Source organism: Capra hircus, chromosome 3, assembly GCF_001704415.2.
Source record: "Capra hircus breed San Clemente chromosome 3, ASM170441v1, whole genome shotgun sequence".
NCBI classification, from domain to species: domain Eukaryota; kingdom Metazoa; phylum Chordata; class Mammalia; order Artiodactyla; family Bovidae; genus Capra; species Capra hircus.
In genome coordinates, this window is record NC_030810.1 from 43261961 (window position 1) to 43276907 (window position 14947).

The window sequence follows — 14947 nt, forward strand, 5'->3', positions numbered from 1 at the left end:
TTTAAGAGGAAACTTTATATCACAACTTGTTCAGTGAGTGACTGCTTTAGGCCTGCCCGCCCCCACCCTCACTTCATGTCAGTTTACAGATCCACAGGGTGCTTGTGGTGACACTTGGTTGCTCTATGTGAGGACCAGATTATAGGTCTTTTTGTGGCTGGAGCTCCCACTTCTGTCATTAAGCCATGTATGTGTGGTGTGTGTGTGTGTGTGGTGTGTGTGTGTGTATGTAAAGATGGGTGTATGATTGGATCTAGAGACTAGAAATAGCAATTTATACCTATGTATCTCTGCTGCAGATTTAATTTCCAAGCTCAAGACCTTACCATTATATAGCTCAGCCATTACAATTATTTGCTTTCATAATTGAATAGATTCTCCAGGAGGATTCATAGGGTATAAAAATGCTTCATATGTAAAATTCTCAATATACTTAAAACTTTATGGTGAACTTTTGCTCCTTTGTGTTAAGCATTTCTCTCTCCATAGTTTTATTTTACCGTGCCAGTAGTCTTCAGACTAATACATAGTCATATAGCATTTCAGGATGAACTTATTTGGATGACATTTTCTTCCAGTGCAGAGAAATTATTGGTTTCTTAAAAAATTAGTAGCTGAGGTGTGGGTTCCTGAGACCAACTGTCTGTGTTTGCCCAGGGCTGGCTTATAGCTAAAGGGCCTTTAATAGATGTGATTGACTCAGATAAGGGAACAGTAATTGTGGCAGTGTCTGAAGGCAAAGGTTATTTGTTGCTCACAGCGCTAAGGGGTTGAGAAGCAAGCAGGGCCAGGCTCTGAAATCAAGCTAAAGGCAATACTCATGCCAGGTTATGCAACAGTGGCTAGAGCTTATGGTTGGGTAGGTTCTGCACAGTCAAGAGTCGTAAGCTCAAAGTTTGTAAATGTAGACATAGAAAAGGAGGCAGAAATACCCTAGCTCCAAGTATGAAGGCTTATGGTGAGTGTCCACGTATGTATGTAACAGACCCTTGCCAATGAGAAGCTGACCACAGCCCATGCCCAGGAGAGCTAGGAGATGGCCTGCATCTCCACATTTAACTCCCCCATTACCACCAGGCTGGACTTCTTTGTTTGTGCCATTTAGATCATGGACCATTTCATCTGCCATATTTACTTAGTCTTCTCACTTCAACTTCATCCTCTCTCCCCTATGCATGTTGTGTTCTTAGTTGCTCAGTCATGTCCAACTCTTGCAACCCCATGTACTGTAGCCTGCCAGGCTCCTCTGTCCATGGGGTTACCCAGGCAAAAATACTAGAGTGAGCTGCTGTTCCCTCCTCCAGGGCATCTTCCTGACCCAGGGATTGAACCTGTGTCTCCTGCATTGCAGGTGGTTTCTACCTGCTGAGTCATCAGGGAAGCCCTACCCAAATCCCATTTACCACCTCCTAATACAATCATCTGTGATTGCAAGTCACAGCAACTTCTGGTAATTTGGTTTCAACCATGAAAGTGCTGGTCAGTTGCTGCCTATTTTTCATGACTGCAGTATCTAAATGCTTCAGTCTTTTCCTAGAAAGGGTTGAGTGGCTATCTCTGCCCTGACTCTTTGAGAGTATGTGAGTGCTGGTTTTCTGAAGCAGGGAACATCTCTGTGGCTTGCCCAGCCCAAAACCTTGTTGGCTGCCTTCTTCCTTCCAGCGGCTTTCTGGATGGTGTCATCCCTCCCTTCATCTCTGAGGGAATCCCAGCCCTGGAGGAAGGGACTGGGCAGGAGGCAGGGATACCTTCAGCAAACACTTGGTGAGTGTGAGTCATCAAGTCTGATGACCTTTCCATTTGTTATCTGTTTCCATGGTCATTGCCAGGTCTCAGGATGGGAAACAGCCTTCCACACAGTGAATCATTACACTACTCCTTCTTAACAACTTCCACCCTCTTCCTGTTGCTGGGTGGGTAAGGGGGTATGGGAGATGCTCTGCACACTACCTTTGAGCTCACTTTTCTCCTCCTCTTGCAATTCCCTCCCATGACTGCAGGGTTTCTTTATCTTTCAAGACCTAGCTCAAACACCACCTCCCTTGGAAGCCTTGTCAAGACTTTGCTGTGGTAGAGGCAGCCCTCCTTCCTCTGGACTCTCACAGCGCTGCGTTCCCCTGAGTTCAGGCACATTGACCATGGTATTATTAGTTTATATACAAGTCATTCCCATCTTTTGTTCTACACTGTGAGCTTTTCACAGGCTAGCATAAGCCTTATTCATTTGAGTATAATCAGAGCTTTTGTTCCATACCTGGCTCTTAACAGGTACTCAGAAAATGTTAACTGAATGAGAGCAGGAAAAAGGCAGGAGAACTGGTCTTCTGTTAGTTTATTGAGCAAAATATGGGTAGGAAGATTCAATGAGCCAGACCCAGTAAAGAGAGCAATGGTGCTTTAATGAAACTGTTTTTCAAATCTGCAAACACATTAGCTGTGAAGTAAATGCTTTTATTCCTTCCAGAGAACAGATTTCCAAACAACGATCACAATATATAGGTTAATAAGATGCTGGACAGATAAGTAGTCAAAGAATGTCCTAAAACAACAGTCCCATCAACTAATATATCAAATGCAAATTTACTGAGACATCAAGAGACTATGTTTATAGTTACATGGCTACAAACAAGACTTTATTACAGTAATCAAGTTCATAAAACTAGAAAAAAAAAGCCATATAACAAAAAGGCCTTTCATAAGCTATTAAATGAGCACACACAATAGACAAACCGATTTTATATTTGAAGCAGCGTATAGCACCAACATGTTGGCAGGACCAGTAGAGGGGTAGGCCACTGGACGGAACAAGAGGGTATCAGCCATCAGCTACTTCAAGCCCCTTATTTTACAGATGGTGAAATGGAGGCTCAGAGAGATGGAGTGCCTTGTCCAAAGTCACACAACACAGGAGCACAGGATTGGCTAGACAGCGATCCAGGACACCCAGCTCTAGGTAAGTGCTCTATTTTAACATACAGATAACTTTACTTAATTCAATGTATTTTTTTTTTTCTATTAACAGATCTACCATAAAAGTCAATACAGTCATAACACACTCTGGTATTACATTTATTGAGAAAGGACCGACATGTACTGTGATTCACTTCTTAGGCCTATATAACTCTTAAAATTCAGTGTAATCACTCAGATGACACTATCTTAGTTGTAAATTGAGACAAAGGCATATGGAGGGAAAGTTTGGCACATCTTCCACTACCTAAACTAACTTTATGCCTCAAAATTACTAAATCATTGGTATAATTTTTTTTTTTTTTGGATAGTTGAAAGATTAGTAAAGTACAAAAATAGTCCCAATAGAGAGAAAGCAAATTAGGTCTTTGCTTTAAGGGGTTAGTATGGCACTTTTCATTTTAATAATAAGGAAATGTAAAAACCTGATTCTTTTTAGAAAAAACCTACAGCTTGTGAACCACATGGTATAGAAAGTGTTTCTCTCTGTTTTAAAAAAAAGTGTGTATTTGTAAAATACTTTGGAGTCATGAAATTCTTGCCATGGTCCTGAGGTGTCAATTGGACAGATTAATGATGAACTAAAGAAGAATCAGTGGAAAAAGAGATCATTGTTAATAGAAGCAGAATTAAAGACAAAGTATAGTGAACATATTTAAATAGCCTCATAGATATGAAGCCAGGAAGTTGCATGTACATGAGTGATTGTGTCATTATAGTGGTAGTTTGGAAATAATAACACATATTGGGCATTTGTCCATCATTATAAACCAGCTGCTGTCTAATAGTTAAACTGTGGCTTTACTAGTAGAATAAAGCCTGATAAATAAAAGTGACTTCTGCATATCAAATATATGTATACATATATTATATTTTTCTCACATAGACGTCTCATAAAAAGTAAATCAACACTTAGCTACAATTTTTTCCCCCTTGGGTCCAGCATCAAAGGACTTGATATCACTTTTCTTAAACATGCCCTACACCTGGTTAGGAAGTTATACGATGTTCATACTTGTAGCCTTTACGATATCTGGCTAGCAAAAATAAAAAAAATCTCCCGGGACCTCAAGTCCATTCCTTACCACTACAAGCATATTAACAAATATATAGCAAACCATACTTGTTTTCTAATAGGGAAAAGAACATGTTTTAGTACTAAAGAATAAACTATGCTTCCTACCAAAAATGTGTATATAACAGTATAATAAAAGTAATTTCATGAAAATATTTTGTAACAAGCTACATTATAAATATTCAAAGAAACATGGTAAAAATCAGAGTGAAAATAAGATTAGTGTTCTGAAACTATCAGTAGAAAAATACACTTATTAAAAAGAAAGGAATGTCTCATTAAGTGATGCAGTACATGTAAAGTTGTCTTAGTGTATATTTCAAATTTCACCTTTTGAAAGGAAAAACCTTTCTCCACCAACAGGTGCCTATAACACCCTTGGAAACTGGGCCCTTTGCAGAACCAAGTGTGGATGACAAGAAGGTAAGGGCAGTGGCATGATTTCCACATGATCCTGGAAGAGGGAGGGCAGTTCACAATGCTGGATAGGCGACTTGCAGAAATACGGAATAGATCTGAGCAGTCTGAAAACAGCACTGTATTTGTTCACCCACAATTAACATAATACTCAAAGCTCAGGTGTTAGATTTAAAAACGGGCTTGCACTGCAGGGCAAGACTGTACAGAACTAGGGAAAACCATTGTAAATAATTCCTTCTCAGGGTTGAATCCTTTCTGAGAATACTTTTAACTTTTCATTAGTAATGTTTAATGAATGGAAGCTGAATTAAAATAGCAAAGGTCTGGTGCATGGTTTGGGCCCATAAATAAATGTTTAGAAATACCCTCTCCTCCTCTTAGTGAACAATATGCCCTCTGCCACAGGAGACAACCTTCTTTGGGGATCCCCACTAGCCATTCTGGGTGTGTGTGGCAGTAATATCCAGGCCCAGAGGAAAATCAAGGAACTGTGAGCCCAAGTAGTGAAACAAGCCCCTCTGATGGTGTGAGGCCCAGGTAGGGATGATGCAGGTGCTGCAGATACTTGAAAAGAGCTTACGTGCCCGATACCTTTACATTCTTTGTATACTTCTTTCCCACCATGATCTACCCACTTGGGGCTGGGGAGGTGGACATTAACTCTGAAGACATGATCTGGCTGCAGAGGAAAGATAAGAGGGAAGGCAGAGAAAGCGAGCTAAATCACAAAGTTAGGCCACGAAGAGCAGCTGGTTTTCACGCATTCCTGCTCTGCTCTGGCCCGGGCGCACGGCTGCTCTCTCTAGTTCCCATCGTTAGAGTAGGAATTTCAGGGGTCTACCTCCAATCAGAGACCATGAGCCCTGCGGCACAGCTGCCCAGGGTGCCCCCAAGGGCTGCCTCCCCTTTCCTAGATAGATTCGGGATCGCTGAAACCTGAAATCCCTGGGTGAAAGAATGCTCGTATTATAAAAGGGCTTTCAGTTCAGTTTAAAATTTTTGATTGGCAGGTCAGCACGGTTTTAAGAGGAGAGAGATGACTTCATTACTCAACTACGATGAATATAGGCTGTAGAGTGTTCTTTTTGTACAATAACTACAAGAAAAGAGTTTAATTCTACCTACACACAGCTTGAGATAAAGGTATAACTTCTGGAGTTGAACTGATAGTATGGAGGGAGAGACATTTTAATTGGGAAATAAGCTTTGAGATGTGTATATACAAACACACACATATATATACACAAAACATTTCTCACCCACATATACTGTACAGATTGGCACAACTCTATTAAGAATAGACTACGACAAAAATTTTAGGACCAGTTATCCTTGGCATTTTAATCTAGACGACTGCTTAGGTAATTTAGGTTTTAACTGGATCACTGATGTATTTGTTTTCTTTTTAAAGGCCAGACCAACTTTCCTTCAGCAGTAACTAATAGGACACCGTAGTTAACAAATGGAAAACAAGATTATTATTCTGGATTAATTCAGTAAAAGGCATTTTAGAGAAAGAAAAACCTGGAAGGTAAAGACTTCAGAGTCCATAATTCCAAGTTAAGAGCATTTTCGTTATTAGCAGTGGTTACCAAATAAGCTGAAGGTAAATCTTTTCAAGGAGCTGCTCATCATTTGCTTTGTTGAGAAGAGGGGAGGATCCACTTCGCTACTTCTCTATAAGATGGTGCAGGTCTTCTTATCCTTGAAGGGGTTTTCTGAAGTTGGTATCCCCATCAGCAGAGGGTCATTCCTGGCATGTTCCTCACAGTAGGACATGAGGTCTGCTGACGCCTTTGAAACCTGGTGTGTAGACAAACCCAAGGAAACAAAATATTTACAGGGTGCAACTAGAGATGATCATACTAAGTGAAATAAGTCAGAAAGAGACAAATACCACATGCTATCACTTATATGTGGAATCTATATTACGGCACAAATGAGTCTATCTACAAAACAGATTTATCGATAGAGAACAGACTTGTAGAGGAATGAACTAAGAGTTCAGGGTTGGTAGATACAAACTATTGCATTTAGAATGGAGCAACAATGAGGTCCTAGTGTATATAGCACAGGGAACTATATTCAATATCCTGTGATAAACCATAATGGCAAAGAATATATACATAAAAAAGAATGTATAAGTTTATAACTAAGTCACTTTGCTGTACAGCAGAGGTTGGTACAACACTCTAAATCAACTGTTTAAATAAAAAAAATTTTTTTTTAAAGGAGAATATTTACAAACTCGAAAGGTATTTGCATGCTAACCCACTGGGTGGAAGGCTGTTGGAGAACAAGATAACCAGAGTCTTGAAGTATCAGTCCTAGGTTACCTGTTACATAGAGAGGGGAAAGTTACTTCCAAATGCAGAAATCTGGCAGATAAGCCCTTCCTCAACCAAGTGATCAAACTGACATCAGCTGTCTCTTAGGCTGAGGGCAGAAGACATGCCACCAGCCAGCTAGTATTCCTGCCAAAACCTTTAGCCCGAATTTGATCATCAGCAAACAATCTCATTTGCAGTGAGGGGCCTGGAATCTTCAAAACCAGACTGTGTGTTAGATATCAGCAGCTGATCCTGAGTGTAACAATTGTACTGTGGTTATGTAGAGGAACATGCCCTTGTGCTTAGGAGACAAATGGTGAAGTATTAGGGGTGAAGAGTCATGAGGTCTGCAAATAACTTTCAAGAAATTTCAGGAAAAAATTACGTCAGTTTTGTACGTGTGCAGAGACAGAAAACAAATATGGTAAAATGCTACTTGGTGAATCTTGGTAAAGAGTATATGGGTGTCTATTGTTACAACTCTTCCGTAGGTTTAAAATTTCTCAAAATGTTGGGAGGAGGGAAAAAAGAAAAACGTCTGAGTCAAAGGAAGGCTGTATCTTAGCTTCTACCCAATTAAAGAAAAAATAAATTAGAATGCAGAGCAGAACAGAGTTAAAGCACTGAAATACGGGCTCAGAGCCAAATCTCAGGAAGAACAGAGCCATATTTTGGTAGAGTGTCAAGATTTACCATTAAAGACTGGGCTTGGGGAAATAAAAAGAGGGACAAAACCAGCATGGAAAGATGTAGCACCTTACTTTGGCATGAGTTAAAAATGGAAATACCATGCCTTTTTCGGGGTCTGGGTAGGAGACCCATTAGAATCATCAGATCAGTGTCCTCAGGCCAGGGGCACAGGCCAGCTGAGCCCTGGCAAATACAGGACAGGCAGCCTCCTGTTTTGAAGACAGGTGACTATCTCCAGGCCCAGAGGAATTTATCAGGTGACTGCTTCAGTATCTAGGAAACAGCATTACTCACAACATTCCAAGGCACTCACTGCTTAGCCCTCTCTGGAGATTTTTGGGGAAATGACTTTTAAGTCAGGTGACCCATCAGATGCCTTCTGGTTTCCTCCAGGTCTCAAGTAAGGCTGGCACTATTTGCCCTGGATGCAGACTGTGGTCATCAAAGTTCACACACACTGAAAAAGTGCCTTCTCCTCAAAAGGACACCCGACCGTTGACTTGTTATGCAAGGCTCCCTCGGCTGCAGTGATAACTTCAGAACACTTCATACATTCCAGAGGGCTGACGAGGGTGTTTATATAAAGTCCACCTGGAACCCCTGTCCCCAGGCAGAAAACAGTGCCAGAAGGCTTGGCCGTGTGAGCCCAGGGAAAGCAAGTCCTCAGGAAATCCTGTCATTGGTTTTAGGTTTTCTGTTCAAACAGACATGCTCACTTCAGACACTTTAGCTTGCCCATGCTATGTAGAAAAGAAAGTTAACATTTGGAAACTCTCAGCTTGCTCAGAGGAAATCATGGCACCTGGCTGAATTATATGGCATTATCGTCTCAGAAATATGGCCTGGCCTCAGGAGAGCAGAGGGAGATGGTGAGGAACACGTCTGGCCCACTCGAGACTCTTACCTTTATTCTCTCGATGGAAGCTTCCATTCTCAACTGCTGCACAGTCCTCCGTGCCTGGGCAATATTGTTGGTACTGGCTGTCTTGCTCGACATCTTCAGTTAATGGTTTTCACCTGAAATTTAAGAGAACTTTTTTAAAAAGGTGAAGAGCAGTCATCTTTAAGTTGTTTGGACATTTGTATGCTTTGTGTTACTTGAGGGGGAAAGGATGCATTTCCGGTCACCATAGCTTCTTGGAGGCAGTCACCACAAAGTCCCTCGGAAATGGGAGTGGTAGCCTCGGTGTTTAAACTGGTAATGCTTCTGAGCACTTTCGTGAATCTTGCCTCTGCAGAAACCCAGTATGTGTGTGCTTAGTTGCTCAGTTGTGTCTCACTCTTGGCGACTTCATGGACTGTAGCTTGCCAGGCTTCTCTGTCCATGTAATTTTCAAAGCAAGAATACTGGAATGGGTTACCATTTCCTTCTCCAGGGGATCTTCCTGACCCAGGGATCTAACCTGCATCTCCTGTGTCTCCTGTATTGGCAGGTGGTTCTTTACTGCTGTGTCAAAAATCCAGTACTAGTAGTTTAATCCTGGTGCCCTATATAGAGCATAAAATAGCCTTTCTTAGGATTTTCTAAGGGAAACACACACAAAAACATCTATGGTAATTTCAAGGCCTCCAGCACACATGGGCCACATCCCATGTGCAGGTTAACATAATTACTGCCATGTACCTTAATATAAGGTTTAGATTTCATTTTGTTTTGGCTCTCTTACCCAACTGTTACACTGATGTGAGTCCTGGCAGCAGAAAAATGGCAAATGAGAGTGCTTCTGGAAAACTGTACACAAAGGGTGCATTTTTAGGAGATATCAAGATTTGCAATTGTTTGGAGAATGTTAGGCAGATAAGGAACCCCTTATTCAGGAAAAAAGTAGAAATCTTTCAGATGAAAGACTCTCAATGATAAACCTAAGTCAAATGGTATACAGCCTCAAGCCTGAAATATTTAATGGAACTTCATCAGTCCCCTCCCTCGCCGCCCTCTCCCCGTGGCCCCCCCCCACCCCCACTCTGATCTCCCTGGCTTCATCCTGGTGGCCAGGGTAACCCCACACTTCCACTGCATGTTCCTGGGCTGACTCTCTTCTCGGGTCTGAGCCCGTGGCTTTTAGGCTGCCCTCTGTTTCTATCTCCCCAGCCACCTGGTGCAAAGCAGAGGAAACTCCTGGACCTTGAGCTTCGACCTGTCTAGTTGTCCCACGGCAGAGTCCAACAGGAGGGCAGGCTAGGGAAAGGCACTGCCCGGTGTCCCTGCCATATATGGCCAGGACCTCTCTCGGTGCGGTGGCACCGGAAGAGATCGCAGAGCTCGCAGGTCTGGCAGCAGTGTGGCAGTTTTATGACTCAGAGCAGGTGGACAGTAGGTGTGTCTCCGCATGCTATGCACGGGGCTCAGCAAAGTCTGGCGCCGGCAGCAAACCCAGGCTGACTCAGCCTTCTGGAGGGGCTGCAAGTGTACAAAGCGTATCTGCTGTAAAGGCTCACACCACACAAGGCTGCAGAAAACAAACACCCGCAGCTCCAGCGGCATCCACCAGAGATCTACTGCACTCAGAATGCTCCGGGTGGCCAAGTTCAAGGACTTGGGTAGGGCTTGAGAGGCAGCTTTGGGTCAAATGCCAAAATACAGCTGTGCTTTTAACTGCCTGCAGAACTTTCAAATCCTAACCAGCAAGCTTCATGCCCCTGGTTTGGAGCCTGCCTTCCAGTTACTAGCTGGGTGAAACTAGGCGGGTTACCCAACTTCTCTGAGCTTGTGTTTTGTCATTTGTGATATAGGGATACTGTGATTTTTGAAGATTCAATTCACTGGTGCACATGTAGTGTTTAGCAAAGGACCAAAGCACTCCACACACAGTAGCTGCTACTGTATTTATCCTCAGGGGTCCCACCCAGCACAAGTAATGGGAATCTCCTATGTACCTATCTGTGCCCCACCCTGGTCAATAGGCCTCTAGGATATTGAATGACCAGTGTGGGTGGGCATTGGCCCTAAAGCAGTTCTGTGGCACTCGGGTGTCATGGCAGAATGGAATGGCTAGAGACAGCCATCTGAGGATTCCTCTAGCACAAGGGAGCCCAAGCCACGCAGGAAACTGGGAGCAGCCGTCACATGGCTGGACATGGTGGCCTTGCCTTGGGCGACTGGGTTACAACACACTTCCCGATGAGCTGCCTCTTCCCCAGATTCCTCAGTCATCCTGCCACACCCAAGGGAGAGGCCAGGGGTCTCCTCCTGGTGACCCTGCTCATACCTAGCGGCCTGACCCAGCCCCTTCCGTGCTCCCAGCAAGCACTTGTTAATAGAACCTTTGACGGGTCTAAGGCAGCAGGCAGCCCCTCTGTGAACAGTCTAAGTGCCCAGATTCAAAACCACACTGGTTTTGTTCCCTGGAGCACGTTAAGCTGGGCTCCCCTCCCAGCTGGCGCTGGTTCAGAGGACTGGTCCCCAGCCTCCAGAATGCAAATACGACACCCTTTCTGAGCAGTCTGTGGTTTCCAGGCTGCACCCTCAGGACTTTCTTAATGTTCCCTTCACAGGAAAATAACACCAAGCATTCTCTTCTTCGTCTCAACCTCCAGGGCATAGAGTTTCCAAGGCCTGAGCAAGTTTTCCTGTAACTGTGGAACATTTCACACACGTATCAGGACTGGGTCAGCCGTGGCTCCCACCCACATGGCCATAAGCAAATCATCCACAGTCAGGCTTTATTTATAAAATGCTTGGGTAGGTCCTCCTAAAATTGGTGAGAAACTTTGCATCTGGTACGCAGAGGACTTAACTTCCTGACTGTATTACAGGATGAAAAAGAGCCAGCGGTTCACAGTTCCTGCTTGCCAGCTTGGGGCCCTGACAGCCCTCCCCACTTCTGACCTCTGTGTTCTCACTGGCTCCTTCACAGAGAGCCTTCTTCCCATCCCTCAGATGGCTGCCTGTTCCCTTCTATTCCAGAAAAACTTCTAGAAAAACTTGTTCACTGGGCCACTGGAAAAGTACATCATCTCTTATGATAACATGCTTCCAATGGAGAAGTCAAATCAAAATTATATTGTTTTAACCCGAGGAGCCTCTTTAAGGAACTCGGGCGGCTGAACTGCCTGTCTGAGAGCAAGGTTGCACGGGCTGCTTGACGTCGGGCTGGTGGGCGGTGTTTACAGGAGCCGGAGGTCTCCCGAGGACTTCCTCTCCTTTTGCAGCTGCTCTGCATTGCCTCAACAGCTGGGCTGGGGCAGCACCAGACGGACAGACTGGGACACAAACATCTCTGAGTGTCTCTGCACCCTCAGAGGGTTTCTTTGGTCTTCCCTCAACGGCATGGATGTCTGGCTGTTTGTGCTACTATTTCGATTAAAAAAAAAAACTTGCTTTATTCTTATTCCAAGAATAGCTTCCAAGACAAATAACACCTGATATTCGTAAGGAACCTCAGAGCGTACATGTACTTTCATCTACATTCATCCATGAAGCCTCACTCTCAGCCTGAAAGGTGTGTTACTTTTTCATCCTTGTTTTATAGATGAGGCAACTAAAATTAGAAAAACGTGCTCCCAGTTCATCCAGCTCAGGGCCTTGAACCAGCTTGTAAGCTTCTGTATCCTCGAAGTCACACTTCCTACTGCTGTATCATGAAAGGATGCAATTCCAATTAATTAGATTCACAAACACTCAGGGCATCACTGAACAGTCCACGATGTGGTTCCAATCAAGGGTGACCTTGACACCCCATGACCGGGAGTTGTGGCCTTGCTGATGCCTTCACATTTGTGCAACACTCTTTCTGGTGCAGAAGGCATCTGTTTGTCTGTCTTGTGCTCTGGAAGACAGGTCTCCCCTGTCACATCCATGAGCAAAGTGAGAATATTCTTGCTGCGGCTACTAGGCAAGGACTGAGGTTAGTATCTGAACATCCTGAGTCCCCAGGGGTCCCTCTTACCCAGAAGGGCCCAGGCCTGTGCCTGCGCTGTGCAGAACCACAGGTCGGATAAAACCCTGGCTCTTGCTTCTGCAGCTTGGTTTTCAGTTTTACATGTGGCTGAGAGATTTGAATAAACACAGCATTAGTAGCAAAGTAGCATTTAGCCATTCAAATGCTCTGCATTGGTTTGAATGCTATTATTCATCTGAATTCTCAGCTTCCTAGAAATTCCTAGGAACAAGATGTCACATTAGAGAAATGTGGGCATTTTAATCTTTGTCTAGGGGGGCCTGAAGCAGGGAGAGAAGGGTGGGGATGGCAAATGTATCATAGAGCACACTCTGGCAGGAAGGCACCACCAAGCCCCAGAATCTGAATCACAAGTCATCAAGGCCTGGCCAGTTATTGAATCATTGGAGTGAAGCCAACATTCTAAGCAAACACACCCCTTGTGGCTGTAATAAAAGAGCACACACACACACAGACACACACACAGACACACACAGACACACACAGACACACAGACACACACAGACACGCACAGACACACACAGACACACAGACACACACACACACACACACACACAGAAAAAGCAGGCTTCCTCTTACTCTCTTATCCCTCCTTCAGCTATTAATGTCTTACCCCAGCTTTCTTCCTGCACCTCATCTGCTAAAGCAATCTATCTCACAGGCTTGTTGGGATGACACACAGAGCACCTAGCACTAACACACATGGGTGTTTAAGTGTCAAGGGGACAGAGAGATGAGGAAAGCCTGCAAGGAACAGAGAAGACACACTTTGGGATGGAGAAGAAGAGAGCAAAGTGATAGTGATAGTCCTTTCTTTTTAAAAATTTTGTTTGTTTGCAGTGCACGGCATGTGGGATCTTGGTTCCTTGACCAGGGATTAAACCCGCGTCCTCTGCGCAGCAGAGTCTTAACCACCGGACCGCTGGGGAAATCCTGATATTCCTTTCCAAGAGAAGTATATATGTAGGCTCAGAATTAGCAGAGTGAAAAAGAAAGAACAGTTCTCTCTCAAGCTTGATAACAAGACAGAAACCATGCATCCAATGGGAAACGAAGGTAAAAACTCAGCAAAAGAAGAGTTTCAAAGTAATCAGGCAGTAACATCTACTGACAGAGCCTTTGGAGGAATGCAGAGAGCGGACAGTCAAGCCCCTAAGAACTGGTTTTCTATTCTCATAAACACTTATTATTTTCTATCAGAGCCTACAGGCTGAATCCAGACTGCAGATGTGTTTGGTTGGGCCCCATACAGGGTTAACCCGTGTGTGTGTGTGTGTGTATGAAACAGAAACATACAGAGAGAAACAATGTGTGTATGTGTTTTAACTGTCAACATTTGAAAAATAAAGATATTTCATTTTAAAAAGAAAAATCTCTAGAAAAGTCAGAAAATCTTTTAACAGTGGGCTAAATCTTAGTAGGTGCACACACGCCGGATCCTCTGCTTTAGCTTATAGCCCAGCCTTTACACTCTGCCTTGGATGCTCAGCTCCGAGTGTATGCTTGAGGATTAGGCTAGGGGACTTGGGTTCACTCCTGCCCCCGACCCCTCCTACCTTTAGTGCCCTATGTGACACTAGTACCCTTTCTAAACCTCAACTTTCTCATGGGAAAAATGGGGATAATAATACTTCTCTATCTCAAAGGCATCAGATAAGCATGTGAGTCTAGTAAATATAGAGAGCAGCTAGTACCTGCATCCTCTGATTGCAGCCCAAGGGAAGTGCTTTGAGCACCCACAGGCTCATGTTCCCTCTCTTTCGGCTGAGCCGTGCTACTGCAGTGTCATCAGCTGAACTATGTCCCCAGAAGTTTCATAGGCTGGAGTCTTAACTCCCCCAGAATTCAGAATGTGACTGTATCTAGATATAGGGTCCTTAAAGAGGTAATCAAGTTAAGATGAGCTCATTAGGTGGGGTCCTCCTAGGAAGTGGGGATTTGGCCACAGCAGGGGACAGAATGGCCATGTGAAGACACAGGGAGAAGGTGGGCACCTACAAGCCAAAGAGAAAGGTCTCAGGAGGCCAACCCTCCCCAACACTTTACCTGCAAACTTCTAGCCTACAGAACTGTAGGCAATTAAATTTCTGTTGTTTAAGCCCCTCAGCCTGTGGCACTTTGTGTTAGCAGCCCAAGCAAACAAATATACCCAGGTGCTCTTGCAGCTAGGGTCTGGACGATGCAGGCTTTGCTGATTTCATGCATTCGAGAGGGATCTGGAAGGTGGAAGTGAGAAAGCCACTTTCTTGCTGCTCGGCTTATTTCTGATGGCTAACCAGGTGGTAGGCAACCTGCTCTTGGCAGAGGTTCTTGGCACCCCAGTGTGCAGTCACTAGTAGCATGGTGCTAAGAAGCTGTGTGGCTGCAGCAGCCTGCTAATTATGCTGCAGGGCCCCTGGGCACCAGTTCTGTGGTGGTATCTAGAAGTTGTTCGGGGGGCTCCACTGAGAGCCTGTGTCTCCATTCCTTCCATTGACTACACAAGCACACAATCCCCTATATTAAAGCTCATTCTGCTAACACCCCCAAGAGTGCTTTTGGTTTGCTAAATCCCAACTAAT

The 14947-nt window shown here is 44.1% G+C and overlaps 1 protein-coding gene across 2 annotated transcripts in view; it reads right to left on the reverse strand.

Annotated features, from left to right (window-relative positions):
* GNG12 (G protein subunit gamma 12) overlaps positions 2379-14947 on the reverse strand; it is a 137873-nt gene continuing 125304 nt past the window's right edge. For both annotated transcript variants that reach the window (XM_018045385.1, XM_018045391.1), the window contains exons 3-4: positions 8390-8502; positions 2379-6268 (exon numbers count right to left, since the gene is read on the reverse strand). In XM_018045385.1, coding sequence (XP_017900874.1) covers positions 6143-6268; positions 8390-8482 — 219 coding nt within the window. In that variant the 5' untranslated portion in view covers positions 8483-8502 and the 3' untranslated portion in view covers positions 2379-6142. The remainder of the gene's footprint in view (positions 6269-8389; positions 8503-14947) is intronic.